General features: G+C 47.1%; 1 protein-coding gene across 4 annotated transcripts in view; it reads right to left on the bottom strand.

Annotated features, from left to right (window-relative positions):
• LOC149337853 (DNA-binding protein P3A2-like) overlaps positions 1-27,434 on the bottom strand; it is a 123,886-nt gene that overhangs the window by 60,661 nt on the left and 35,791 nt on the right. For 3 of the 4 annotated variants that reach the window (XM_089553555.1, XM_089553553.1, XM_089553554.1), the window contains exon 4: positions 13,665-13,761. In XM_089553555.1, the coding sequence (XP_089409681.1) occupies positions 13,665-13,761 (97 nt within the window). Of the gene's footprint in view, positions 1-13,664; positions 13,762-21,580; positions 21,672-21,979; positions 22,159-27,434 lie in introns of those variants that run through there. The other variant, XM_089553556.1, reaches the window with a different exon arrangement.

Below are 27,434 nucleotides of genomic sequence, written 5' to 3'. Positions count from 1 at the left end.
AAGTTACTAGGTCGTATATATTTAGGATACCCAGAACGGCAAATAATTCATCCGAATGAGCATGCTGAATGTTTTGCGCGACAATTCGCACAGCTGTTTTTTGAAAAGCATACTCAGATGGCCCCCTTATATGCTTTTATAGGCCTTTGCCCTGCAGTGGGCGTAGTCAGGCTGATGATGATGACCATTGTGTGTTAGAAAAAATCTCTGCCTCTCCCGTAACCGAGAGTAGAGTAAGCATGAAATGTTTACGGGCATAACACATTGGCTGTAGATGGTACTGGTCAAAATCTTGAAATGGGTCGAGTGTTCAACGCACCACACTCTTCTTGTTGCGTCGAAGCGATCGCCTGCAATAGTGCGGGCTTAGGTAGGCAGCCCCGAACCGTGGCGGCCTTGTCGCTTTCGGGAGCGGCCGCATAATCATGGCGTTGTCGGCAGGGGCGAGCAGTCTTCTGCTGTGGCATATCACTCGCAAAGCGATCGCTTTCCTCAAGACGCTTCCTACCTCTCCTTTCATCAGGCTCCATTGCTCGGCTTAAGCAGCTGTGACGGTGGCGGCATTGAAATGCAGGACGATGCAGAAGCGTACGCTGACACGACGAGACGCAGGCCTGACAAGAATGTATACATGCAGTGCGTCCGAATGCTCCGCGAGTGTGTATACATCTGCCCACCAAAGGGCCATGAGCTGAAGACCCAGCGGCCGGTATATTACATGCGCGAGTGTGGGACCGCAACGCCATTCTTGGGGACGGTGCGGAAGCAGTTTTTCAGCCCCAAGGCCCACCTCTCCCTGGAGCTCCTCTCTTGCTCTAAGCGGCCCTCTCTCAAAGCCCCTAACAGATCACGTATGAGTCTCATTAAATCCCGTACGGTGCCCGGATGTTCTCGTTTCAGTGCCCGGATGAGTGGAATTCAGTGCCGGGATGTTGGCTCTCGGTCTCGGCGTGACATCCCCACACTGCCAACAACGGGAGCTAAAAGCATTTCATGCTTAAAAAACATGACTTTTAAAATGCGCATTGCACCGTTCTACCTTTGTTGTGTGCTAAAGGTATCCCAATTCTTCGAAAACATAGCGCAAAAAGGACACGGACGACAGAGGTGGACAGGACAGGCGCTATCACAAATATTGGTATTACAAATATTGGCTTTGATATTACTAAAAGGAAATGAGTACCATATAAATGCATGTAAGAGGCCACACCCAAACTTTCCACGACCCAAACGGGAATAGCCTTCCAAATGCAAGTGCCGTGGCCTCCATCATCAGCTCCGGCTGCAAGCAATGGCGGTTTTAAGGGGACCATGCAAAGAATTAAAAGCCGCTTGTAAATGTTAGAAGTGATGCTCAGAAGCATTGACACCAAGTATGAGTCTTCGGAACTGAGCCGGCAATTTATTATGAATTTTTAAAAATCGTGTTTTTTAAAATTCGCGGGCCGTTTGGTGTCTTCGTAGGGAGCCATTTTGGAACCAAAATCAGGAAAACAGACGTCACTAGTCCCATGACGTCGGCAGGCCACCACACGCTGTCATTTGCTCGAGCCGCGGCAGCTACGACGTCACGGGCACACTTCCAGTAGCGGTGAAAATTGTCTGCTCGAGCCGCCGCGCGACCCCCTCGGGCAAGCGCGAGCCAGCTAGGCATTGCCTTCGCGCGTATGGTTTCAATTTACCTCTGCCGCCTCTTTCTGTCGCGAGTTCGGGAGCCAAGAAAGCGCAGAGACCGGAGAGACGCTGCCGACGCATGCTGCTCCTCGGGAGTGCGACAACCGGAAGTCGTAAACTGAACGTCAACGAATGACGTATTCATGGGCGGAGCCCAGTCCCGGAGCTGTTTTCTTTATTTTTTTTTATGGTGCCCCGCGCATACGAGTTGAGGGGGGAGAGGAGGAGCGTGATTTTTAATCGCCTTTAACTTCGTTGTTATTGATGCTAGCTCAAAAATTATTGCGCTGGGGTGACGAGTGATGGATTGCCTATCTTTACGTAATCTCAATAAATTTATTTCATAGTCCCTTTAAGGGGGAAGGGAGGATGAGGGTCTTAACCACTTTTTTATTTATTAACATATCTTTCTGAAACTTAGCATTTAGGTATATTATTGAATGCTGATTTCGAATATGCATTTAGATTTAAAATATCTTAACTGGAAGGAAATACATGGCAAAATAAAATATCCTAACTAGGTCATGTCTTACGGTCCTTCATAGTAATTTGTCGGTTGAAGAAGGATCTATAAAGAATAAGCAGACATTTGCAAAGGCCCAAAACACATCCTAAAGCTAACAAAATTTCTATAAAATCATTTTGTTGATCATAAATAAATAACAAAGTTGTAAAGAAAAAATGATGTGGCAGTAATTAGCCCACACTTGGCCTAATTGCTAATATATCACGTTTAAAGTAAAAAAAGGAAGCTTTAGCATGTGCGGTGCACCCTTTGGAAATGCTTGAATATTCTTAAAAAGGATTTTTCAACTGATAAATTACTATAAAGGTCAGTAAGAAATGGCCTAATCTGGTTGTTATTCTGCGATAAATTTTTTTCCAGGTGAGATATTTGAAATCTAAATGCATATTTGAAATCAGCATTCTATAATACACCTGCGTGCCAAGTTTCAACAATTTATGTTGAAAAATAACGAACAAGCTTTTAAGACCCCCATCCCCACTCAATCGCGGAGGCAACACAGGAGGTGCTGCCCACAAATGGTGCGCGAGGCCGCAGCTCATCATCATCACCGTCAGCCTTTTCCCCCTCTGCGAGCTCCCGCTATCCACATTGGCATCAGCATCACCAGCTGCAGCTCTGTGTGGCTGTGCTAGTTGCCACTGCAGCTGTGGCTTTCGTGCGGGCGTCGCAGTTCCAGCATGATGTGCAAGACGGCTGCTGTCGGACACGGCATTCATGCGGCGGGCAGGAAATTCGAAGTGGCCGAGAAGTGCGTCCGACGATGGTGCAACCAGAAGGATACATTGAAGAACACACGTTGCAAAAAAGCGCGCTTTATTTATTTATTCGATACTGTCAATCCCATCAAGGATCGTAACAGGGAGGGCATTCAAAGGTACAGAGGCACACAAAAAATAGCAATGGTAATTAATCTAAGTACATAAAAAATATGACACGAGATTATACATTAGAAGATACGTATAACAAATAAACCAGAATGAGGAGCATGTGACAAGATTTTGGTGGACAAATAATACCACAAGTGAAAACACAAACAGAAGGAATAACTTCGTTATGACTATAGGAGGTATTCACTGAGGCCGCGCTACCAGACGGCGCGAGCGTCGTCGCGGTAGGCGCGCCATGTTTGCGGTCGTTTCAGGCCAGCTCGCGCAGTGTCACGGTGCGCCGTGAGGTACCCGGCCTGAACTGTTAGTGATCCGTAATATATTTGTACGTTGTTGAATACGTCAGCGACCACTAATCTTTGTGGAGCGCGTATTGTGCATGAAGTTTGCCGCAGAATTCTTCTGCGCCGTGATATAACCGAGCTGCCTCAACTCGGCAGCAAAACTGGCTGGCTGCGCTGCACGCAAGAACGTACACGACTTGCAGCTTTTAATATCAGTTGATAACTGTCAGCTAGTCATGCAGGGCACATCGTGGATAAACAGCACGATTAATTACCGAAATTCCAGAACTGCCACTGCAGAAATTGATAATTCAAGCGTCTAGCTGTAGTCCGCGAACTGCTGACGACGCTTCTCAGACGTACGGTCTTTCAGCAGAAAGGCAAAGCGTCATAGCTGCCTTATTTACCCGACAGAATGAGCAAACAAATACTGCCATGCGCACGCAGCACGAACGGCAGACACAGCGAGAATGTTTTGCAGTTTTGATTGTAGCTACGTAGCGCTGCTTCGTATGCACAAGACCGTTTTCGCAACAACGCAGTGTGCAGCCATTCCGCTAGATTCAGTTGTAACACGTCACTTTCAGCAGGTAGAGATGACAAGTTAAGCTACAGCTAAGTGAACAGACCCTTCGAATTACTCACCTCTTCAAAAACGGCACTTCGGCCGTCGGCACCGCGGACGTCGGCACCCACAGCACGGCTCTTGGACTCACCCGCTTGTCAAGTAATTGCACCCTCTCATAGGTTTATATCCTTTAATTCCTTGGCCTGCCAGCAAACTTAAGCCGTGCACAAGGTGGGCCTGGATACCGGTGAATTCAACGCGCGGCAGCAGTCTTGTATACGTCGCACACCATGCCGGTGCCTCCGCATTCCTACGGGGGGTCGACCTTTTCACAAAGTAGAACCTTCTGAGCGTGCCCGCTCTTTTCTGCTTCGCACAGTTCACGGAATATTCACTCAGTCACGCGGCGGAACGGGTCGGACAGAAATTACGTGCGGCGAGACGCGAAACACACTCACACGAGCTATTCAAACGCTGCGGCTGGCTGCGGCGGCCGCGCGCGCGACCACCAACATGGCGAATGCCGCGCCGGCCGCTAGCGCCCCTTGCGGATGACGTCATGTGAATACCTCCTATATGAACTCAATGATTATTAAGATATAAGTAGTTGATTTTCCACACGTGTGCTAAAGGAATTTAATGATGGATTACTAACAATGGATATGTTCAAGGTGTTCCATTCGCGTATAGCACGAGGGAAGTATGAATATTTGAAAGTGTCAGTACGGAATGAAAACTCGTTTAGAGTGTGTATGTGTTTATTACGTGTTTGTCACGTTTGTGATTTTGATATGTATCTTGAAGTGTCGACTTTTAATTGATTGTGTACGAGTTGGTACATGGTGAATACAAGGGGGGGTACTGCGCACAAAAAGACAAGGACAAGAAGATAACACAACAAGTTTTAAGGCGCGCTAGTTTTGCTGTTTTGAAGGGTTAGTAGTCCTGCGTGTTTGAGTAGTTCTGTTGGTGAGTCTGTCAACCTGTGTCTATTAAATATACATCTGACCGCCTTCCTCTGCTTGTTAGTGAAAGGAAACCAAACAACATTAGCATATTCTAGAATTGGTCTGACATATGTGTTATACGCAAGGAGCTTTGCTTCTGATGATGCTAGTTTGAGGCGTCTGTTAATGAAAAATCACTGTTTTAAGGCGGTTGATGTGACATTGTTAACATGAGAATCCCATCTGAGGTCAGTGTTATGCCTAAATATTTATATTCGGACACCGAATCAAGAGGAATGTTTTTTAATGTGTACTGGAAATTTGATTGGTGTATCTTTCTGGTTACGGATAAAGAAACTGATTTTTAACATTAATAGTCATCTGCCATTCTTCACACCACTTGCTGTCACTGCTGTTAAAGCGTTATTTAAAGTCGTTGACGCAGTTAATTTCCTGGTAAAGTACACAGTCATCGGCAAAGAGTTTAATATTGTGAGAAATACTAGTAGGTAAGTCGTTTATAAAAATTAAAAATAATACTGGGCCAAGAACACTTCCTTGTGGCACGCCGGATGTAACATTAGCTGTTTTGGACTTAGCATTGTTAATTTCGACGAATTGAATACGGTCAGTCAAATAATCAGCGATCCAATCTACTATAGGGCCAGCTCCAAGGGTTGCATTAAGTTTCATAATAAGTTTGGAATGTGATACGCGGTCGAAAGCTTTCGAAAAGTCTAAGAAAATGAGATCGATTTGTTTCTGCTGATCAATAGCGAAGGATATGTCATGTGTAAGTTCGATTAGTTGTGTGACTGTAGAAACTCCTTTCCGAAAGCCGTGCTGAAGAGGTGTTGAAATTTGATTTTCCTCTAAGTAGGTTGTTATGTGCTTTAAGATAATGTGCTCTAGTAACTTGCATACAGTGCTTGTTAGTGAAATTGGTCTGAAATTTGAGGGATCTGATATGCTTCCTGTTTTGTGTATAGGTGTCACTTTAGCTATTCTCCATTCTTTAGGAATGGTGTGCGATGACAATGACTTGTTAAAAAGTATTACTAAATATTTTGCTACCCATTCGGCATATCTACGCAAGAAAATGTTAAGAGATTCCATCAGGTCCTGATCCTTTCTTTGTGTCCAAGTTTAATAAGAGGTGTAAGACTCCTGCTTCTGTTACAGTGAGGGGTTCTAAATTATTTCCTGAGCAAAAACTAATACGAGGCTTAATTCCGTTGTCTGTAGTGAAAATAGAAGTAAAGTAGTTATTCAGCGTGGTTGCAATATTTCTGTTTTCCTCTGGAGGAGCTTGGTTATCTTTTCGTGATTTAGGGTTCAGGTGACGCCAGAACTTTTGGGGAGCATCTTTTAAGAAACGAGTCAGCGTATTAGTAAAGTAAAATGTTTTAGCTGTTTTTATTTTGGTTTTGAAATCAGTGATGGCTGAGTATATTTTTTCAATTGTTTTTGGTGACGGATGGCGTTTCTGCACTTTTTTCAGCCGTCGAACTGCATGAGGCAAGCCGTGCGAGTTTCCCAAACTGGAACAGGAGCTGTTGGCATCGAACGAGCGAAGTGCATACTGGCACCCCACTGACCGCATAGACCACAGTTCCTAAGTACAGCAGATTGCTGAAGAAGGAAAAAAAGAAGCTTTGCTAAAGAAGGTGAAAAAAGTACGGAATGGAAAAAGAGACGAAAGTGGAACCTCGGAAAAGAAAAAAATTAGACCAGTTGTGATCCCGTATTCGCATAAAGTTGCACATATTCTTAAGCATGTTGCTTCCAAGTACAAGGTGCCCGTGGTTTTTTCTGCCCCCAGGAAACTCGCCGCATTGTGCCGAGTGACTAAGCCGGATAAGGACAAGCAAAAAGTTTGCCAAACGAAACATGCTAACCCTTTTGTAGATTGTGCGGTTGGGGTTGTGTATAGCATCCCACTGACATGTGGAAAAACTTACATCGGCCAAACGGGGCGATGTATTAATGACCGTTTGAGAGAACACAGTCTGTCATTAAAGAATGGGACTGGGTCAAATCTACCGCTTCACTGTAAGGATTGCTGGAAAGAAGAAGAAGGAAAAAAGAAGGCATGTGGGGCAAAACTTCTGGAAACATGTGTAATCTGTAAGAGTAAAGACACGATCGCATGCGAATTGATAGAAGCGCACCGAATATGTAAGAGTGGGAGTGCATGTGTTAGCACCCCGTCGATCATGATATGTAAAAAAGAATGTCAGTTTTTAGATATGCCTTAGTATCTGCTGGATCACCTATACTTGTTTTGCCACATTCAAGTTCCCATGCACGTGCATTCAACTGTGTTCACCCCTGTCCGTCTTTACTCCCCCCACCTCCCCCCCTGTGTGATATATACACGGCGGTTTATGAAGACATTAAAGTGTTACAAGTTAGCGCCTGTCCTGTCATTTTTTCTACTACTTTGTGCCGTCTTTTTGAGCTTTAATTCTTGTCAGGAGATTGCCTCAAAAACTGATGTATTTCGATTGTCTTTTTTTTTCCCCTGAACAATACGCGGATGGAAAAAATTGTCTTCAGACACTGCTTGTATTGTGTCTAATGGTGTTTTCTTTTCCACCTTATAATAACCATTTCAGTTTCGTGGTTCTGTGAAATTTTCATATGTTTTTGTTTTTCTTTGTTTTGATGCAATTTGGACTTGTTTCCGTGGCTGACACTGCTTATGTTATGTTTGTTTCTTATGTATACCCTCCCCCACTGTAATCCCGCTTGGCACTGTGGGTAAACTAATAAATAAACAGCTGCTCTGCTATGTGATGGAAGTGAGGAGCAACAGCTACGCGTTGACAGCGGACGTGCTGCACAACTTCTTGTGGGATGAGCGTGCACCAGAGCACAGCCCCAGCTCGGAGACTCCGCGAGCGAGAAGTGAACGCCGAATAAACAGTGCTCAGTCCCTGACTGGTGTTTCTTTTTTTGCTTAAAATTTTTTTACGCAGTTCGTGTGTATGGGCTGCACCCCGAACATTGGCGCTCGAATCTGGGGGCCCTTACTTACACGCGTTCATACGGTATTTGCTTTGAACCAAAAACCAGTATTTGCACATGTCCGGTATCGAGAACAGACGAAAAGGAATGATCTGTTGTTGTGTGGTTTGCCAAACCACACAAGGGAAGGGAAGGAGAGAGAATGTATTTTGTAGCCAGGAAGTTTGATATAAAGTGCCCCATGAGTGCACGATATGGGGCGGTCTCCCTTCTTAAATAGAGGCATGCGAGCCTCCACTCGGATAAAAGAAAAACTAACCACAAGAAACCGCGCAAGTGATTCAGCGTAATGACAGAGAGAGGTGTCAGGGCCACATGAAGATTTCGACTTCAGACAGGAGCACTGAAAAACTGAACAGGACATGGTCCTCCAGTTTCTGGTTTCAGCGCAACACGCGCCTTTGGAGATTATCGGAAATTTGCCTTCGTGCTACCATCCGAGGAAGCTACTGCTATTGCAAATGAGCCAGACAAACAGTACCAATTTGCGTACAAATTAAGGAGTTTTTTTTACGCAAGGAGCCTAATGCTGGGAACGGGCACGAGGACACTCGTCGAAAACTACCTCAGAGCCTGCAGATACAAATGCATGGCAAGTCCCAGCTAAAACAAATCAGCCTCGGTAGGATGCCACTGATTGGTTCATGCAGTGGCAGTACAGAGGAGTTGAAAAACGCTGCATTTGGGGCAAGTTGGTACTGCATACTTTTTTAGAAACATTTGCAAAGACACATGAGAGGACATGAAAAGGGACACAAACAGGATCAAACTTCAAATGCAGTTTACTGTGAACATGAGAAATAATGTTCACAATCAGAAGGATGAGTCAGAAATGACAAATAGAAGCAGCCAATGCTGCTCGTGCAAAAACCCAACATGACTTGTGATATCAGATCCGCATCCAACGATCTCACTTTATCTCGTAAAGGTGCTGATGGTGCACTTGCGCAATGCCTCACAATTCCCTCGCCTCAACAATCTCTCGGGGCAGCTCATTCCTGTGTGAGTACAAAATTCAGCAACCATTAAAGATGGATACCAAAGGGAATTTGTGCAGAAGCAGGAGGTCAGAGCACAAGGTTCGAGGGACTGCACCCTTCACACGAACTGCAATGCTCTGCCTGGTGCCCATTACTGGGTACGGGTTGACCCCAAACTTCAGGAGGTTTTTGTTTTGAAGAAAGGTCGACCTAACCCTCAACACACGAAAACAGCGAAAACTTGATGAAGGATGCAGAAAGGGGAGAAGAGGCACAGCCGCTGACTAACAAGTGAAATTTATGATTTCCGGCTCATTTCCTGCTGCGATTGCCCATGTTTCATGTCTTATTCTTCTTCTTGTTTCCGATGCCTTGAGTATATTTACCGATGTGTCAGAGCAATTAAAATTTCAGTTGTTAGTCAGCGCCTGTGCCTCGTCTCCCCTTTCTGCGTCCTTCGTGAAGTTTGCGCTGTTTTCGTGTGACGGAAAACCAAACCCTCAGAGGAACCCTCAATGTGCACTGATAAAAGAAAAGTTGCATTACACACAGCCAACACAGGAACTGACGCTGCGCTGGCCAGGCAGAAGCGAAGCTGCCAGGCCACGCCTTGACGAAGTGCTGAGGCTACGCTACCTTGAAACAGCCATTTGGCACGTTACACTTGCATTGCAGTGAAGCCGTCATCTGCAAGCCACTAGTTTACAGAGTATTGAGGCAGCGCATCGGCAGTGCTGCTTCGGGGCAGCCTGTGACAAAACTGGGGTTGGACATCCTCGCACAGCACCTGAAATCTTCAAATTAACCGAGCTGGCGCACACCACTGCTTCGAATGATCACATCAATTTACACTAGGCCACAGAAATTCTTCGACTATCGAGGTTTTACTGCATAACAAAGGCATAGGGAATCTGCAAAGACGTACTGCAAGAAATGATTACATTCTGTGGTGGATCTGCTGACCTTACTGTATTTGACAAGGTATGGTCCCAGAAGGTGGACAGCAAGCAAGTCATTGATTTGTTCAAACCACAGTGTAAGAGTATATTTAGGAGTTGACACTGCTCCCGGCAGCATGACCAGATTCTGTTCACTGCTCCTGGCGCTTCTCTCGAATGTGGACAGATGGCGGCATACAGCTGCTGAGCTGCGACGGCTGTAATGCAGGTGTTGCACGATCGTCTGGTGCCGCGGTGTGCACGTGCGCTCTGTTAAGTGCAGCAGGGTACTGAAAGACTGAAACTTCTGTCGACCCCGAGTAACTTTGGGTGCCTTCGTGTTTTCCTTGATGGGACTTAGCAAGACGTTCAAATGGGCTAGTTGGTAAAGATTCATGGTGACAACACAGCGCAAAAGACGAGGAACCAGAGTAAGACACAGGACAGGCGCTGAACTAAACGCTTTATTTGCTAAAACCTTCTGATATGAAGGGAACAGGCAGAAAGATACACCACAAAACACACAAAAACTAAAACTAAAAACTAAAAACACCCTTGAAAATGCGCACAACAGTCAAGCGTTATGACCATCAGTTTCCTTAATTGATAAGGAGATGTGTTTTCTTCATAACGCTTGATTGTTGTGCTCATTTTCAAGGGTGTTTTTAGTTTTTGTGTGTTTTGTGGTGTATCTTTCTGCCTGTTCCCTTCATATCAGAAGGTTTCAGCAAATAAAGCCTTTAGATCGGCGCCTGTCCTGTGTCTTTCTTACTCTGGTTCCTCGTCTTATTGCGCTGTGTTGTCACCTTGATGGCACTGCATGAACAGGTGGAACAGCAGCGTGGATGGTAACGTAGACAAACACAGCCTAAAGTGGCACCAAAAGCCACTCAGCCGTTTCCGCCGCCCCACATGCGAGTGGCCACTACTCCACAGCGCCCCCACAACGCTGTGGTCGGCGCATGTACTAGAGGGCGAACATGATCTGTGCGCGCTCTCCGCCTTGGCGGGCGGTCAGTGTCCTAAAATATTCTTACACCGTGTTTCAAGCGCTCGAATGTGGTCGACCTAAATGCTGTATGAATCTGGGACTTGGTCACTAACGTGTCACCTGAGGGTCATTACAAATAGAATACTTTCAAGTTCAGCAGCCTTGATACTTCTGGCGTCAATGCTTAGCAGGCGTTCTACACTGAGGTAGGCGTACTCAAAATTTTGAAGCGACAAGCTTCACTAGGCTAGTCAGCACAGGGCCTGGCGTCTGCTCCGTGATCCGAATTAGCCACAGCTGTGCATGTGCAGGGACGTCACAGAAGAGGTGCAGGTGGTCCGCAACCGCCCCTACTACTGCGCGCTCGCCTCCTCGCCACCGTTCGTTGCAGCCACAGTTACTACACATGCCCAAGGAGGAGGGCCATATTGTCGCGAATCGGGGTGACGCGTCCCCAACAGCTGGAGGGGAACGCTTTCGCGTGCAGGTTCGAAGAAGAAAACAAACCAATCACACAAAACAAAATGAAGCTGTGTTTATATTTGAAAGGAAAGGGAGCCAATAGAAGAACACCCAGGAAAACACACACACTAGGCATGCGCACAACACTAGGGATAAAAAGGAGAGAGTTCACCGGATACAAAGCGTCCCAGGTGGAGCGGCGATGCCTTGCAGGCAGCAAGGATGCGGGTTGGCGACTTGCGATGCGTCACTGGCGTTGTGTCCAGGGAGGCGGTGGTAGAGAGCCAGGAGATGAGGAACGGAGGTGGACAGAGAACTGGGCGGCTGCAGCAGGAAAACCGAAGCCAGGTCCTGTCGACAGCGTTCCAAAACACCGTAGGCTTGTGCAGCCTATCCCAGGAAGCCTTGGCAGCAAGGACCGACCCTCAATCCATCTGCTGCCTCTTCCAACCTCGAAAGGGACGTAAGTAGGCCAGCGTCGTTGATCCAAGGGAAGTCCACGGCAGCACAGACCCCAAGTCTAACGGCTGCCACCTCCACGCTTGAATGGGACTCAATGGTCTTGCATCGATGATTCAAGGGAAGTCACCGGCAGGACGGACCCAACGTCCGACAGCTGCCACTTCCACACTTGAATGACCAGACTTGTAGTGCGGTGTCTTCCTCTACACCTCGGTTTGCTGACACATCAGCTCTCCGCTCCTCCTGCCTGTCTCGCGCACACCATTCGCACGCGCGCAACGCGGGGCTGGCACGCACGGCGCTCCGGTGTCCGACGCACCACTGCCGACACGCCGTGTTTCAAAAGTCCCTCGACAGTTAAGAGAGTGCACATCACATATATAACGTGCTTGCCCCCACCGTTATCGCGGTGCTCTCAGTGCATTGTGCGCGAACTGCGACAGCCATGACGTCAAAGCATAACTGCAGGCCAAGCAAGCGGTCTGAAGGCACCTGTAGATAGCCTTTTGATCTTGTTGCTGTCAAATCATTTGGCCTCCGAGTTGAATTTTTTAAGGTTTGGACACAGCACGAGCAAGCCATCGTTGCAAACTTCTCGACCACGTAGCCAGCAAGATGATCTAGAATGCACTCGTTGGGTGACATAGGCTGCATTGTGCGACTGTTGCCTTGTATATCCAGGCTTAACCGCAGCTAAGCCACTGCCAATTTTTTTTACTTGTGCGTTTTTGCCATTGCCCCACACACATGTACCAAGACCTGCCTTTATCGCCCATAGTGCTTTGCCACAGCAATCGAAGTGTCCAGCAGGAACAGTCACTTTTCAATGAAAATGCCAGTGTCCTTTAGTTTCTCTGCATTCATGAGCACTGCCAGGTTTCGGTGAGGATATAAAATCACAGGACTCCCTTCCGACCTAGTCTTTTGACCTAGCCCAGCTTTCTATGCTTAATGACATCGCATGGAACAGCTGAAAATTTTGCCTCACCTAAGCCGCCGTATCGGCATCACCCATGCCGAAATGTTGAAGCCCGGCACACAGTTAGTTCCTTCGACACCAAGAATGACAGCCACCTTGAATGTAGCCGGACCCATGAGGCATGACAGTAAAGACTGGCAAAACTGTACAGGAGCAGCGTCCGCTCTTCCAGCAGCTACTGACACTCCCTGGACGCACTGCCGTTCTGAGTGGTGGTGGCGCTGTTATTGACACATCTACTATCAACATTCCAATGAACGCCGAGTGCACAGTTAAAGTTAAAAAAAAGAAAAAAGATCGAAAATCAATATATGTTCTGAACAAGCACACAGAATTGCCGAATGCTACTGGGTAGAGCCGTAGAGCAAACATAGAATTACACCGTGCCGTAGCGCCCCTGATAACTCATTTGTCTCACCTTTATAGGCGCGCTAACGCACTTATCTTCACCTCTTTCAAGGCAAGAGATCAATTTCTTAGATGGGCACATCCGAGCTTTCCATGGGTTGTGACCACACGTGGTCTTGTTGACACCATCACTGCCGTGCGTATGTTGCCTTAGCTTCTGCTTGTCTCCTTGTTTGCCTGTGATAGCCTGTATAAGCACCCTGGTTTCGCAAAATAAGGTCAGTTGGAAGTCTGCGCTTTGTGTGTGTGTATTGGTGCCTTCTTTTGTCCTGTCGTCTTAGTGCAGTTCTGTTTTGCTCTAACCGTGAACCGACTAGCCCAACATCATGTCTTGCTTTTAGTGCTCGCAAAAGCTTGCTTGCATTGAAACTGCGTCTTGAAATTAGTTGGTTACATGCCTTCCATTGGAAGCAAGGAACAGTTTGTTGTGAGGCATATTCCCAGTGGGCACAGAGTTCTCCCTTTTGGCTGATTTCTTTCACTGGCACATTACTACTACTCCCCCCAAAGGGGGCCACCACCCACCTTGAAGTGGTTCTGGGGTTTCCCAGGCGTGACGGCCAGCACCACCGCCTGCTGCCCGACACGGGTTGTGTACTCGTCAATGGTCGCCTTCAGCTTCCTGCAGAGAGGACGAACACACAACTCAGAAGAGGCCTTCATCACCTCCTCCTTCACGTCACCAAGGTGCGGGGGGGGGGGGCACTGATGCCAGCATCCGCACAGTCAGCAAAACAGGTTCCAACAGGGCTGAAAGCTGAGCTAGTTGGTAAACACTCATCATGAGAAATCCAGGCGCTAACAAACAACGACACAGAGGGGACACAGCGCCTACTCGCAACTACAACAATTCTTATTCAGAAGCTTCTATATATGCAACAAAAACCAACACAAACCCAGAGTAATCACATGCCACATGCCAACCAATGTGCAGGAAAAGATTAACTCGCAATTTCCACTCGTGATTTTAACTCGCAAATATGGTTCTTCATTGTCGTAACTGCAGCAAGCGCAAGAAGAAATGTTCTCCCATTTTTTTCAAAATGTGTGTTCTTTTTCGTCATCGAGATCGTGTAACGCGGGAGAGAGTTGAAGCCTATCATATCGCAGAAACGGGGCACACATGTGTTAGTGACCCTTCGGTTGCCTTGTCTATTAGAGAGATAAGTTTTTTGAAAGCGCGATTGAAAATCCCGAGTTAATCTTTTCCTGCACATTGGTTGGCATGTGGCGTGCGATGACCCTCGGTTGGTTTTTGTTGCATATACAGAAGCTTCGGAATAAAAATTCTCGTAGTTGTGAGTAAGTGCTGTGTCCCCTCTGTGTTGTTGTTTGTTGGTGCCTGGATTTTTCATAATAAACATGTTCCGCCTGCCTACAGCAGCTACCAGTGGGACAACGCAGCTACACTGTGTCAGTGCTCTGCGGAAGCTGCACATAATGTTGACCAGCTCTGTCTCCGTGAAATTCACATACAAGTGGCAATTAAATTAGCCTCGATAAGTTTCTCACACATAAATACCGCAGTGCACAGCAGACATAAAGTGCCAAGTCTTGGTCTCGATCGCTGCTGTCACTCAGTGAATGCTGCAAAGGTTTCCTAGCACTCATCTGCCCACACATCAGCACAATACACTTAAAACTGCACAAGTAAAAAAAAAATCAGATTTAGCTGCGCAGGAGTTGTCATTCGGAGCCATTCTGGTGTCCTGGGGCCAGCCCTCTCGCGATGAAGAAATGCATTCCTTTGTTGATAGCACGGTACATTTTGGGAAGTTATATGAAAGGCGCCTTCATGATAATTTATCCTCACCTGGGGCTATTCTTAATATGACCCTTGCACATTTAGCTTCACACGTGGCACCAGACACCTGGAAACCACTTGCCACACGTCATGAAATCTTTCACGGCATGACGCTGTTTCATAAAAAGGTGAGTGAAGCTTGTCTGCAAGGATTCTCCCAGTTTCGCACGACAGTGACAGACAAAGGATACCACGCAGAAACCAAGCCTAGATGCGGCACGCAGTTTGCAGCTGCTGCGTTGCCTGGCATCCGATTCAGGGTGGGCTCCAGGAGAGAGTGGGCATGCACTGCACGACAGGTGTGTCAACCGTGCTGCTCCTCACTGCCGCTCCAGATCCTGCCACAGGATCTTTTATCGCACACGCTACGCTCAGCAAACTGCTGCTCTCACGTGTTCTGTGAGGAACTCAATGACTTGACAACAGAACAAGGTGCTTTCCGATCAACATGTACTATCGCGCTCAATATGAGTTGCAACGCGCGGTCATCGACCGGGGCTCGTTCCGTGGTGTGCCTCCTCCAAACAGACGCTCGGAATTCAGGGAGAAACTGCTGTTCCAGGAAACAACAGCACCCCCGCTCAGGAAAAAGTTTCTCCCAGAATTCAGAGCGACTGTTTGGAGGAGGCACACCACGGAACGAGCCCCGGTCGATGACCGCGTGTTGCAACTCATATTGAGCGCGATAGTACATACTCCGTTTCATACATAGCAGGCAACGCTGCAGAGGCCACGCATCATTCGTTCTTCTCGAAACTCCGGTCATTGTTTCGATGGATACAGATAAAACGATGTGGTAGCATTGAAAATGATGGTCGCAGCTGTGAGGCACTCAGCGTTCGGGCTCTCTGGCCATAATTTTCACGGAGTGTCAACTACTTTTTGGTAGAAGCAATTTGCCCTACCAACCACGTATCATACCACCACGTGTACTTTTTGCTTCTCGAAATCTCCACGAGTTGCAGGACGAAAGTGTGGCAAGAGGTAAAACGAAGTCTAAGAGGTGCCAGTCATAACACTTAAGAGTTCTTGCTACGAAATATGCTTGAGTTCACTTTGGCTGTGTGGCGAACTACTTTTTGTGTGCGGACTTAGAATGTGTGAACAGGCACGCTAGCTTTGGCAGCGTTGCCTGTTATGTATGAAACGGAGTTTAGAGCCTTTTGAGTCGGCTCACTCAAAGAAGCCAAAATGTGCGTGCACTGTACAGGTCTGCACTGCAAGCATCAAACCCAAACAAGCTTTGATGCACAAGTGGACCCCTGCGAGATAATACCCTTGAAAGTTACTACTCTCAAACACAGTGGAGGCACTGATCGCGCACCAAGGCTGACCAATCAGCAAGACAGTGCAAAATTGCTTTTTTTGGTCAGGAACAAACTGAGAGGGATGTGTGAGCGAGTCAATCAGGAAAGAAAGAAATAAAAGCCTGTGAAAGAAAGCACCGGAAGAAGTTTGTCAGTTGTTGCTATCGTGCATATGTAATGTGGCTGATTCTATATCAGTGAGACAGGCCGCTGTATCACTGACAGTCTACGCGAGCATGCAAAAGATACAGAAAATCAGTCACGCAAAAATAACATGGTCATACTTGTGAAGACTGACACAGATTGACACTACCCTTGCCAAATATAAAGATGAGACATCACGGCTCATCTGCAAAGCATTCACAACTACGGTGACACGTGTGTGAGTTGATGGCTCTGATCCCACAGCCTATCTCAGCCACTGGCTCTCCCCAGTATGTTTGATCCTTTGTTTCCTTTACACGGCTCCCTCAATAAATCATTTGGTTGCTGGTCCGTCTTTAGCGCATTTCCGTCAACCAACCAGCCCTCTGCGTTCGGACAGCCTCTTTTGACCTAGGTTTGACTCAAAGTGACAACTGCATTGTCACTTTGAGTATTTCTTATGCTCTTTACTCTGGCTGATTGTTAGGTTCCTTAGTAGTTCCTAGTCGTTTTCTTGACAAGGAGTTTCTGGGGACATGCTGACTGAATGCTCTCTGGTTTATTGGCCTTCCTGCGATGCAAATTTTGATCAATGTGGTTTAGATTTTAATCAGGCCTTGTGTGACTGACAGTGATGTTTATGCGCATAGGTTCATCGCGTATATAGCGTTTGCTTTTCGGTCTCGAATAAACGGTTGGAAGTCTGCGCCCGTGTTGTCGTCTGTGTTCCTGGTTCTCCTGCACTGTCCCATTCGTGCAGTGCCAACTTTTTCCTCCTTGAAGAAATTTTGAGATATATTCGATTGGTCATCCTGGCCATGGCAGTTGGTACAGAGTTGGTGGTACACTGTAATTATTCTGCTATCATGTTTTTTTTTCCTTCTGGTGTCCCAACAGGTGTGCGATGCATGTGCGCGCATCCAGGCAATTGATCTATGCCGGCCAGGCTCAACCCACGGGTGCGTTCCAATTCTCTAGACGTCCGACAAGACGTCTAGTGTGACGTCTAGGAAGCCGTCTACATGTCTACATATTGGAACGTGTCTACTTCACGCGCCACCTTGCGGCAGATAAACTGAACTAACATTTGGGAATAGTTGCACTCCTATGTTCTTAAAAATTCTTAATAAAACAAGTTAAAAACGCGCTGTTAGTAGTTTGCTAGTTCTTATTTTATTTTTTTTCTGCAATAATGGTGCGTTCATCGCTACCGCTTCAGCAGACGATCTCACCCGCACGATTTCCTCTCGCTCGATTCACAAATATAATCGTAGGTCCACAAAGACGGCTTTATTTGCCACCAGTTCCTATAAAAATCAACGTAACGGAATGACTGACACTTGAAAGATGGTGCGTCTCCGGGCACCAGTGCCCGCCAAGAGCACGGCTCACTCAGCTCTGACTGCACCAACTGCTCCGCCATCTTTAGACAGGAAGTTAGCCTGCATCGATGTTGGACTTCGGCGAAGCAGTCTTCTTGGACGGCTTCATGAAAATTGGAACGAGTCTCAAAATGGTCGCTGTCCGGCAAGACGTCTAAGTAGACTTGGTAGTATTGGAACGCACCCCACGGCTCTCTAGTGTCTGGCGACGTTCATCCCTGCGACAACGAGCAACTGTGCATCTCTCAGGGTGAGAGCACCTTCTCGGCAAGTGCTGCTGGGGACAGAAAAGAAAACCCAGGGGATATCCTCTGGAGGAGGTGACGCAACGAGGCACATTCCGAAATGAGGGTAGCGGCACAACCTGCAGCTGTGGCAGAGGCGACTCAGACCGGGCACAACAAGCTTGCAGGAGAATAGCTTGCACCTCCAAATATCCGAGACGGATGCAACGGCAGGTCACACACCACACCTTAGGCAGATGATGCAATTATGCTGAATATTTAGTTGCTTAAGGGCAGCCTCACTACCTTGGTCTGGTTTATTGGGGTTTAACGTCCCAATGTGACTCAGGCCATGAGGGACGCCGTAGTGGAGGGCTCCCGAAATTTCAACCACCTGGGGTTCTTTAACGTGCACTGACATCGCACAGTACATGGGCGCCTTGACATCAGGCCGTTGCTGGAGTGTCCACCACAAGAAACAATCAGAGGCAGATGACTGTAATTGGAAATGTTTTATTTTGAAAAAGGATTCAGTACAAACCACTCCTACAACACTTCTACGGAATGTTATCACTGCCATCAGCGGCTTTTGTTGTTCCAACTGAATATGAAAAATAACAACCCATACAGTCACATGTTACAAAACATTGGTTGGTCATTACATCACACCCATCCTCTGTAAATATTAAAGAGGAATCTGAACGCGTCTCTTTGCCGCAAGAACTCAATCTACATGTTCCCAGCATTCTTATAAACTTCGATTTATTGCCCTGTGCGGCCGATTTCAATAATTAAGACGAACTAACGTCCCGCCTTTTTTTTGAACTCCCCGCAGACGGCAGGAGGAGTCAACCAACGCATGGAGTGCCTTTCAGGCAGTGGCGTGGTGGCTTTTCTCTCACTTTTATTTTGTTTCTTCTAGGTTTCCGTGGATAGCTGCACATTAGGCCCACGGAAATACAAATACGCGTGGACTCTTTGCTTTCGCCGATCACTACATATCACTCCGCCGATGGCAGAGCCGCAAGCCGCCACAGGACTGGGTGAAAGGTTGGTCAACTCCTTCCACTGTTTGCGGGGAACTAAAAAAAGAAAAAAGGCGGGAGCCCGATGTTAATCTGATTTAAATTAGGGAAATCGGCCGCACAGGGTAATAATTCCAAGTTTCCAAGAACGCTCAGAATGTGTAGATCGAGTTCCAGTGGTAAAAATACGAGTTCAGATTCCTCTTCAGTGCACCTTTAGTGTCAAGGCAGCCTAGTAAGTACCTCAGCTTTCTCTGGCATGGCCATTGAAGACAATTGCTTCATGCAATCTTTAACAGAGTAATGCACTCATGACCCAAAATTAATAGCAGTTTTTCTTTCAACTTGCATCCCGCTGTAGAATGTCAACTGCACACATTTCTTTGCAGTCATGGTGTCATATTGCACTAAACACAGTGGGTACGTACTTGCGTGAAGAAGATGCCACACAACAAAGGAACACACACGACATATGCAGAGCGCAACTTCCAGCTGGTGTATTTTTTTTTTTTTACAAACCGGTTGGAAGTTGCGCTCTGTGCATGTCGTGTGTGTTCCTTTGTTGTGCCCCGTCTTCTTCTTTGCGCAAGTACGTGCCCGTTCAAAGAAGAACCAGCTCGCCCAAACAAGAGTTACTTGATGATGATGTAGTATTCGACTGCAGCCCACCGAGTTGTTGCAGAACAGCCAACGGTGCAGATACCAGCATGGGGCAGAGAAAGCAGCACCGTGCTATGCGTTCCAAGGCTGCCTGTGCTGCGTTGTAGTGCTGAAGCAGCCTTTTCAAAAAGATGCACTGGTATCCCCACACACCTGCAGCTATTGCACAAGTTGCCTGGGTTGCACCCTCCCTGTCCTGCACAAGCCAGTTGTATCTCCTGAACAGAGAGCAAGAAGAATCACACTGCAATGCCAGGGGGTGCGCCCTCTTCCGAGGATCGGACAGGTAGGTGGCTGCAACAAAATGCAATTTTCCTGCCGTCCGCTTCTGTGAGACTGCCTTGTATAAAGAATGCAATAACAGTGTGCAGCTTACTGTGTGTGCTATGCACTAGGTGTATGTAATGGCTGCCACACAGTGCAATTTCTGTGTCATCTTCTGCTGTGAAACTTGTCAGTAAAAGCAACATGTGTGCAATTATTAGCTTAGTGCGTGTTATGTACCAGGCATATGTTAATCTTTCACAATTGACTCCTGCTAGTGTGATTTTAGCAGCTGTTACGAAACAAAGAGCTTCTTTTTGGCAATCTCCAGGGACTGTTCGTAGTTTTCTGCAATGCCTGGCCGGAGGTTGGCAAGCATTGGTCGACCAGGGCGTGCAGCTGGCTTGTCTCTGCCTGCTGTAAAGGAGTGCACAATAGGCCAATGGAATCGCCAATACGTTCACTCATTCTGACCAATATTCAGTCCGTTAAATGTTGGACTGGTTTAAGTAAGACATGTTAAGGCGGGGACGAGGGTCTTAAAACCAGCTTTTTTATCTATGGCTAGAGTCTCATGAAATTTTGCACACAGATGAGTTTTTCCCTTCTGATTCCAAATATATAATCACAATTGAGGTGGTGGTCTTAAATCTTACAAAGTCTAGAATTTAATCAGGTAATTTCTTACCCAGCTTTATTGACCTTTCTCATTGCATTTTGTTGCTTTTACTTACATGAATTGATCACCAGAGAGTTCCCATACCCGGTGACATTCTTTGTTTTTTTCTAAAGGGATATCATGGTGATATACTGTGTCGAGAGTAAAAGGTCGCAGTATTTGACACTGCAACTCGTTAAGCTAATTGTAAATTGCTAGCTGTACGTGGCCTAAACAAAAAAAAAGTAAGAATGTCACACCGGGTATGGGAACTCTCTGGCTATCAATTCATGTAATTAAAAGCAACAAAATGCAATGAGAAAGTTAATTGAAGCTGCGTAAGAAATTACCTCATTACACTTTAATATTCAAGATAACTTTTGATTTAAGACCACCAACTCAATTATGACTACGTTTTTGGAGTCAGAAGAGAGAAATGCATCTGTGTGCAATATTTTATGACATTCTAGCCACAAATAAAAAGGTCAGCATTAAGACGCTCGTCCCCCCTTAACTTTTGCACAATATCTGTTTCATTTCATAGTTGAATTTCATGGTTGAATAAATCATCTGGCTTGTGGTCAGTACTTGCAGCATGTGTTTTTTCCCATGGTGTTTACACTCACCTGCTTTCAAGTGTGGCTTCCTTCAAATGCAATGCTGGCTCTGCCTGTCATGCACACGTGTATGCAGATGATGTATGGTAGCTTCCAACAGAAGAGACTCCGTGCTATGGCTTTCGTGCCAGCCTTGTGACCCACAGACCCAGCAGCAGCCGCTCTAGAGGTGAGAAATTTCTGGTTCTTGAGGGACCTGCCTTCTCGGCCGTTACCCTGTACAACGTGATTGCAGTCATGAACTGGCTAATACGGTTATCGTGAAGAAAGTTATCACAACGTAGCAAGTGTAAGACTTGAAAAAAAAAAAATGGCAGGAGCACTGAGAGCTGCTGTGATACCTGAAAGGGACTTACCTGCCCTGTTCCGTCGTATCACACACGCCAAAGGTGCTTGAGCGGCCCACAAGGTCATCAAGTATGCGGCCCCCGTCAGGCAGCCGCCTCCCTACGGGTGACAACGTGCGCTTGTTGACACAAGAGCATGTTGACGGGCTGGTTCGTTTTGCATCTTGAAACTTGGGAAAAAACCACCTAGGCGCAAATGACCTCACAAGGACAAAAAAGACACGAGGAGACAACGGACAGGTGCTTGGCTGTTGTCTCCTCGTGTCTTTCTGTCTGTTGTCTCCTTGTGTGTTTCTCTCCGTTGTCTCCTCGTGTCTTTTTTTGTGCTTGTGAAATTATTTGTGCCCAGGTGGTTTTTTCCAAGTTTCAAGATAAGAAGAGAGAGTAAAGTGTGACTGCAGGACTTACTTGCTTTGGCAGTTGACAAACGCTGCACCGTGCCAAGCATTGCCTACTTCTTCTCTCCAGAATTTCTGCCACTGATTGACAGCCTCGGGGCCTTTCAGCGATCTGCTGCCACAGCTGCGCCTTTCGTGACTGAGCTCAACACTTGACCCCGCAGGAGGGATGTTCCTCCTACACTTGTGGTGGTTCCCATGTTGGCCAAACCAGTCGTTGTTTGAACGACAGGCTGAGGGAGCACAAAAACGATGTTGAGAATGCTGCCCGCCACTGTGGTGTTCACTGCCTTGATTGTTCCTGCCAGCCTTCACATGGCAAAGGCAGGATTGTTGATAGACACAAAGATCAGTTGACTAGAGAAGTTATCGAAGCGTTTGAGATCATGAGGTTGGGTCAGAGGTGCGTAAGCACCCCTTCTGTCGCTATCTTGCAGAAAGAAGATGAATTTTTTGCACACAGGTTAACCTTGTGGTTTCAGAAACATGCTTGGGTGGAGGAATATATGTCACGGTTCTTTGTGTTTTTGTGCTTTTCAGTGTTGCTGGTGCCTTTACAAGCATGGCTTGCTGAACAAACTCATGTTGTTAGTCAGCGCTGTGTATCGTCCTTTCTCCTCCTCTGGCCTTATGTCGCTGTGCTGTTGCACAAGAAATCCTCCGCGAGCCCTTCATGCTGGCGCGTTGAGACGTGTAGGCCCAGGCATCTCCCCTTGTGCACAGACATGACTATAGTGAAAATGTCAAGCCGACAAAGTGCTGCCACACGAAAAGTCTCCCGTGCAAATTCAAAATGGCTAACGCCCTCTCACAAACACAAAACAACACAATCAAGAGTGCCCTCTCGGGAACACAGATGAAAACAAAACAATCTGAAACATCGAAACTCATGCAACACTTGTTGCTGGGCTAGTCGATAAATAGTTCTGCGTACAAAAGTTAGCGCAACACAAGAAAGGTGGACAGGACAAGTGTGTTGTCCTGTCCACCTTTCTTGTGAGTGCCTCGTGTGTTGCGCTAACTTTTGCACGCAGAAGCATTGAAACCTTCTGGAAATAAATTCTATGCTTATTCTATAAGCTCTGAGTGATAAATTCCCAGTAGTGTAGCCAAACGCATTCATTTGGCGGTTAGAAAAGCACTCAAGTAAGCATACGGCCCCTTAGAAATGCAAGCAGCTGGGATGGGACCGCACCCACAGAGTCGACTGGCCTGTCCCCTCCCACGTCCCGTTGACGTCCCAGCAAAGTCCAAAGCGAACCCTCTCATGGATTCAGCGCCTGGCATCCAGCACACTGGAATCAGTGCGTGCACACATAAGGGGCCCTTCAGGTGGGCATTCACCACTGCAGGGTTTGCAAAGGGTTTCCCACAGAACAGGGCCATGACCACACTTTCAGGGGGGACGAGGATTTCTCTTCTGATTCCAAGTATGTAATCATAATTGGGCTGGTGGTGTTAGATCTTACAAAGTCTAGAATGCAATTAGGTAATTTCTTATTCCAGCTTTAATGCACTTGCTCACTGCATTTGGTTACTTTTAATTGCATGAATTGATCACCAGAGAGTTCCCATACCCGGTGACATTCTTTGTTTGTTTTTTCTAAAGGGATGTCATTGTGATATACTGTGCCGAGAGTAAAAAGGTCGCAGTATTTGACACTGAAACTCGTTAAGCTAATTGTAAATTGCTACTTATCCGTGGCCTAAACAAAAAAGTAAGAATGTCATCGGGTATGGGAACTCTCTGGCTAGCAATTCATTCAGTTAAAAGCAACAAAATGCGATGAGAAAGTTCATTAAAGCTGTGTAAGAAATTACCTCATTACACTCTAGAATCTAGGATAACTTTTGATCTAAGACCAACAGCTCAATTATGACTGCACACATGGAATCAGAAGAGAAAAACAGACCTGTGAGCAAAATTTTATGAGAGTCTAGCCACAAGTAAAAAGGTCAGTTTTAAGACGCTCGTCCCCCCTTAAAGTGTTTGGCAATGCTGGCCGAACTGGTTTTTCCTGCCGAACTAAAGTGGCTGTTTGGGCTTGTTGGTCAGTGCTCATGGTAAAAGAATGCCGCGCAAAAAGACAGGGGCAAACGAAGAAGTGGACAGTCCTGTCTTCGTTTGTCCCTGTCTTTTTGCGGTTCATTCTTTTACCATTTTCCTGCCGACCCATGACTCTGTGACTGAATGGAAGGAAAACTTCACTGAACTGCAAAAGAGCTCCCGCGAAGTCGGTTCCACAGTGGCCTGGGCCATCTTGCTAGCCCAGTTGCCAGAGGCACATCTTCGCAGCCCACCGCTAATTCCCGCGAGGGGAGAGGCACCCGAGCTTCCCTGCTATACTCCGTTGCATACAGAGCAGGCAACGCTGCGGAGGTTGCTGAAGTAGCGCGTCCGCAAAACCATATTACTCCGCCACGTATCATCCATTCTTCTCGAAACTCGTCAGTGTTTGGACGAATGCAAAGAGCGGTATGAAACGATGTAGTAGCACTGAAAATCACGGTCGAAGCTGTGAGGCGCTCAGCATTCGGGCTCTTTGGCCATAATTTTGACAGAGAGTGAACTACTTTTTGGGCGCGGATTTAGTGGAACCAACCACGTATCGTACCCTACCAACCACGTATCATACCGCCACGTGTACTTTTTGCTTCTCGAAATCTCGACGAGTCACAGGACGGAAATGTGGCAAGAGGTAAAAACGAAGTCATGACACTTAAGATTTTTCACTACGAAATATGTTTGTGTTCGCTTTGGTTGCGTGGCGAACTACATTTTGCAAGCGGACTTAGCCTGCGCAAACAGTCACGCTAGCTTTGGCAGCATTGCCTGTTATGTATGAAACGGAGTATAGACCAGTCTGCAGCCCAACAGCATGCCTCTCAGTGTGGTGACGCATGAACCCATGATGCCCGGGCAAACGGACTGTCTTTTCACACTGCGTTCTTTAAACATGACCACTGACCAACAAGCCCAGACAGCCACTTTAATTCATCAGCCAATCAGGCAATCAATCCCTTTTCGTCACGTGCACAGACTAGCAAATAGGAACACACGCGGGTACCTGTTTTTATTTATTTTTTACTCAACCAATCGGCGGAACCGGGAGCTGGCACGGGCAATTTGAACAGGAAAAACCACTCTTTCAAACGATATCAAGACTGCCATGAGCGCAGGCGTGAGACGGAAGCTGTACTTTTTTGAAAACATGCTGTTTTGGTGTGAATGCTGGCTCGAAATTAGCCACAAGGCTTGTTATAAATTGATATTATGGCTCAAATATGAATTGAGGAGATGAGAAACTTGACAAAGCAGTAGAATAAGTGTAGTAGATTCGAAAAATGCAGTTTTCCAAAATTCGATTTTCTGGCAATTTTTTTCGCGTCCAATACCTGACTCCCCCCCCTAACTGGCCACTGTTTCTCATGAAACGTTTAACGTTTTCACTAGTTTTCGTCAACATGATAGCTTGACACTGAAATGAAGGCTTCCGTTAGGTCTTCGTCAGCAGAGTGAGTGAGAAAGCCGAAGGCTGCCTTGCACCAACGTTCGCAAGTGCAGAGCCCAGCCATTTGGCAAAACCAGTGCCAGCAGCTGTGTGCCACACCGCATGCTTATGCACATTACTTCTAGTTTCACAGGAAATGTCAGCTGAGCTGCTGCGTAGCAAAGTGCCCTGTCTTTCTTTTGCGACCGAGGTGGGCAAGGCGCCTCAGTTTTTCAGAAAAGGTCGCAATGCGGTGGCGACAATTTTGCACCCCTCGCGAGGCCAGTTGACTGCTCACGACACGGGAGGGTCAATCCCCAGGATTATCGCTGGGAAGCGAGCGATTGCACGAGGTGGCGACGGGAAGCGGCCGGTTGAATGCCCCAGCACCCTTCCCGACCTTCGCAAGCTCCTCGTTAGGACCGTGGCTTTCCCTCGCGTCCCTTCTCAATCTCTTCGCGTTTCTTTCCCCCCCTTCTCAACATCTGCAAATCGTTGGCGCACCGGGCCTTGAGGATTCGTTTGTTTGTTTGTTTTTTGTCGTTCGTCACGAGAACACGGTGGCGGGAAAACCGCAAGCCGAGAGTTAGTTGGCGTGAAGATTTTGGTGCGTGCGGACGTGTGTGAGGTCAGCCAGGGAAGTAGTCGGCAAGTGAGCCTAGGCGGGTGTCTGACGCGTAGAGTGCGGCGACGGCAGCCCCGAAGAAGCGTGGCCCAAGTTCGTCCATCAGCCCCGCGCGCATTCGCAGCCCGACGCTCCCTGCGACCGGACCTTGCCACTCCTCAGCTAAGCCGCTGTTTCTCCCCACTCACTTGACTCTTTTTCTTTGTCCTGTCGCTCTTTCTCGTCCTAACCTTTTGTATAGTACTGCTTTGTTCTTAAAACGTTGTTGTACAGTTCTCAGCCCTATGTTTTCCTTTTCCTGTTATTAGTTGTTTGTGTTCTGATTCTGTGTATTGGCACTATTTTGTTGGGGGCCTTGTTTTGTAACTTTTTGTCGTGGTTTTGTGCTCAAGTACAAAGGTGTTTGATAAGGAACTTGCCTACGCCTCATGCCTCTGGTGCACGGCTAATCAGGCGTGGCCCCTTTCGCCAGTCAGCACTCGAACCTCATCTTTTGCAGGCGGGGTGGAGAAGTTTGTCGCTCCTCCCCCTCCAAACTCACGGAGAGTGCAGCGGTGGGCACGTTGGTCCAATTAATTAAAACCTCGGCGCCAACCCAACATCAAGCCACCCTCAATATCGTGACATACTGAAAGTGCAAACTGTCTTCGGCAGCCGTTCTTGGAGAAATCTACCAAGATACACAAGCATATGTGGATGTGCAAGCATGAAAAGGAAAGGAGAGCGAGATCAGCCGCTTACCCATACATACATACATTGCTGCTGTTCTGTGTTAAAGGGACACTGAGGAGAAATTGAAGTTGACTTGCATCGACAGAATACCAGCTCCTGATTACAAAAACGCCACTCATACTGACAACAAAGCTCTTGTAACGTAGAAACGAGCAAGAACCAAAATACAGGTATCGCCGCCACAGGCCAAACTCGCAAGTACAAGCTTCATGATGTCACAGGACAAAACAGTGTTGCTAGAACCAATGGTTCTAGCAACACTAGGACACGAGAAGCCACGAATCACTGAGGCGCAGCAAATGCATGCGCAAATCTCCTTGACGTCGCCAGATGGCGCCACGTACCCAACAGCTATGCGCGCTCCTGCAGTGCCGGGACCAATCAGTGCCTGCTCACAGCGGTATGGGGGCTCCCGGTATTCCGCTAACGGTAACAAGGTACACGGTATGCTAAAGGTGTCTATTTGCGAGAACTTCGTTATCGACTTCGAGAACAAGATCCATTGTAACGCTGGCAAAACGCCGGTGCAAACGTAAACGAAGCGACGGCCGCAATAGCCGATAGATGCCTTCAACGTGCGGCCGGCGGTAGCTTTCTTTTCGGCTGCTGCTAGGCCG

The sequence above is a fragment of the Amblyomma mixtum genome, chromosome 7 (assembly GCF_055824585.1).
Source record: "Amblyomma mixtum isolate Tamu chromosome 7, ASM5582458v1, whole genome shotgun sequence".
Lineage (NCBI taxonomy): Eukaryota > Metazoa > Arthropoda > Arachnida > Ixodida > Ixodidae > Amblyomma > Amblyomma mixtum.
The sequence above is the reverse complement of the archived record's forward strand: the minus strand, read 5'-3'. Positions and strand labels throughout refer to the sequence as shown.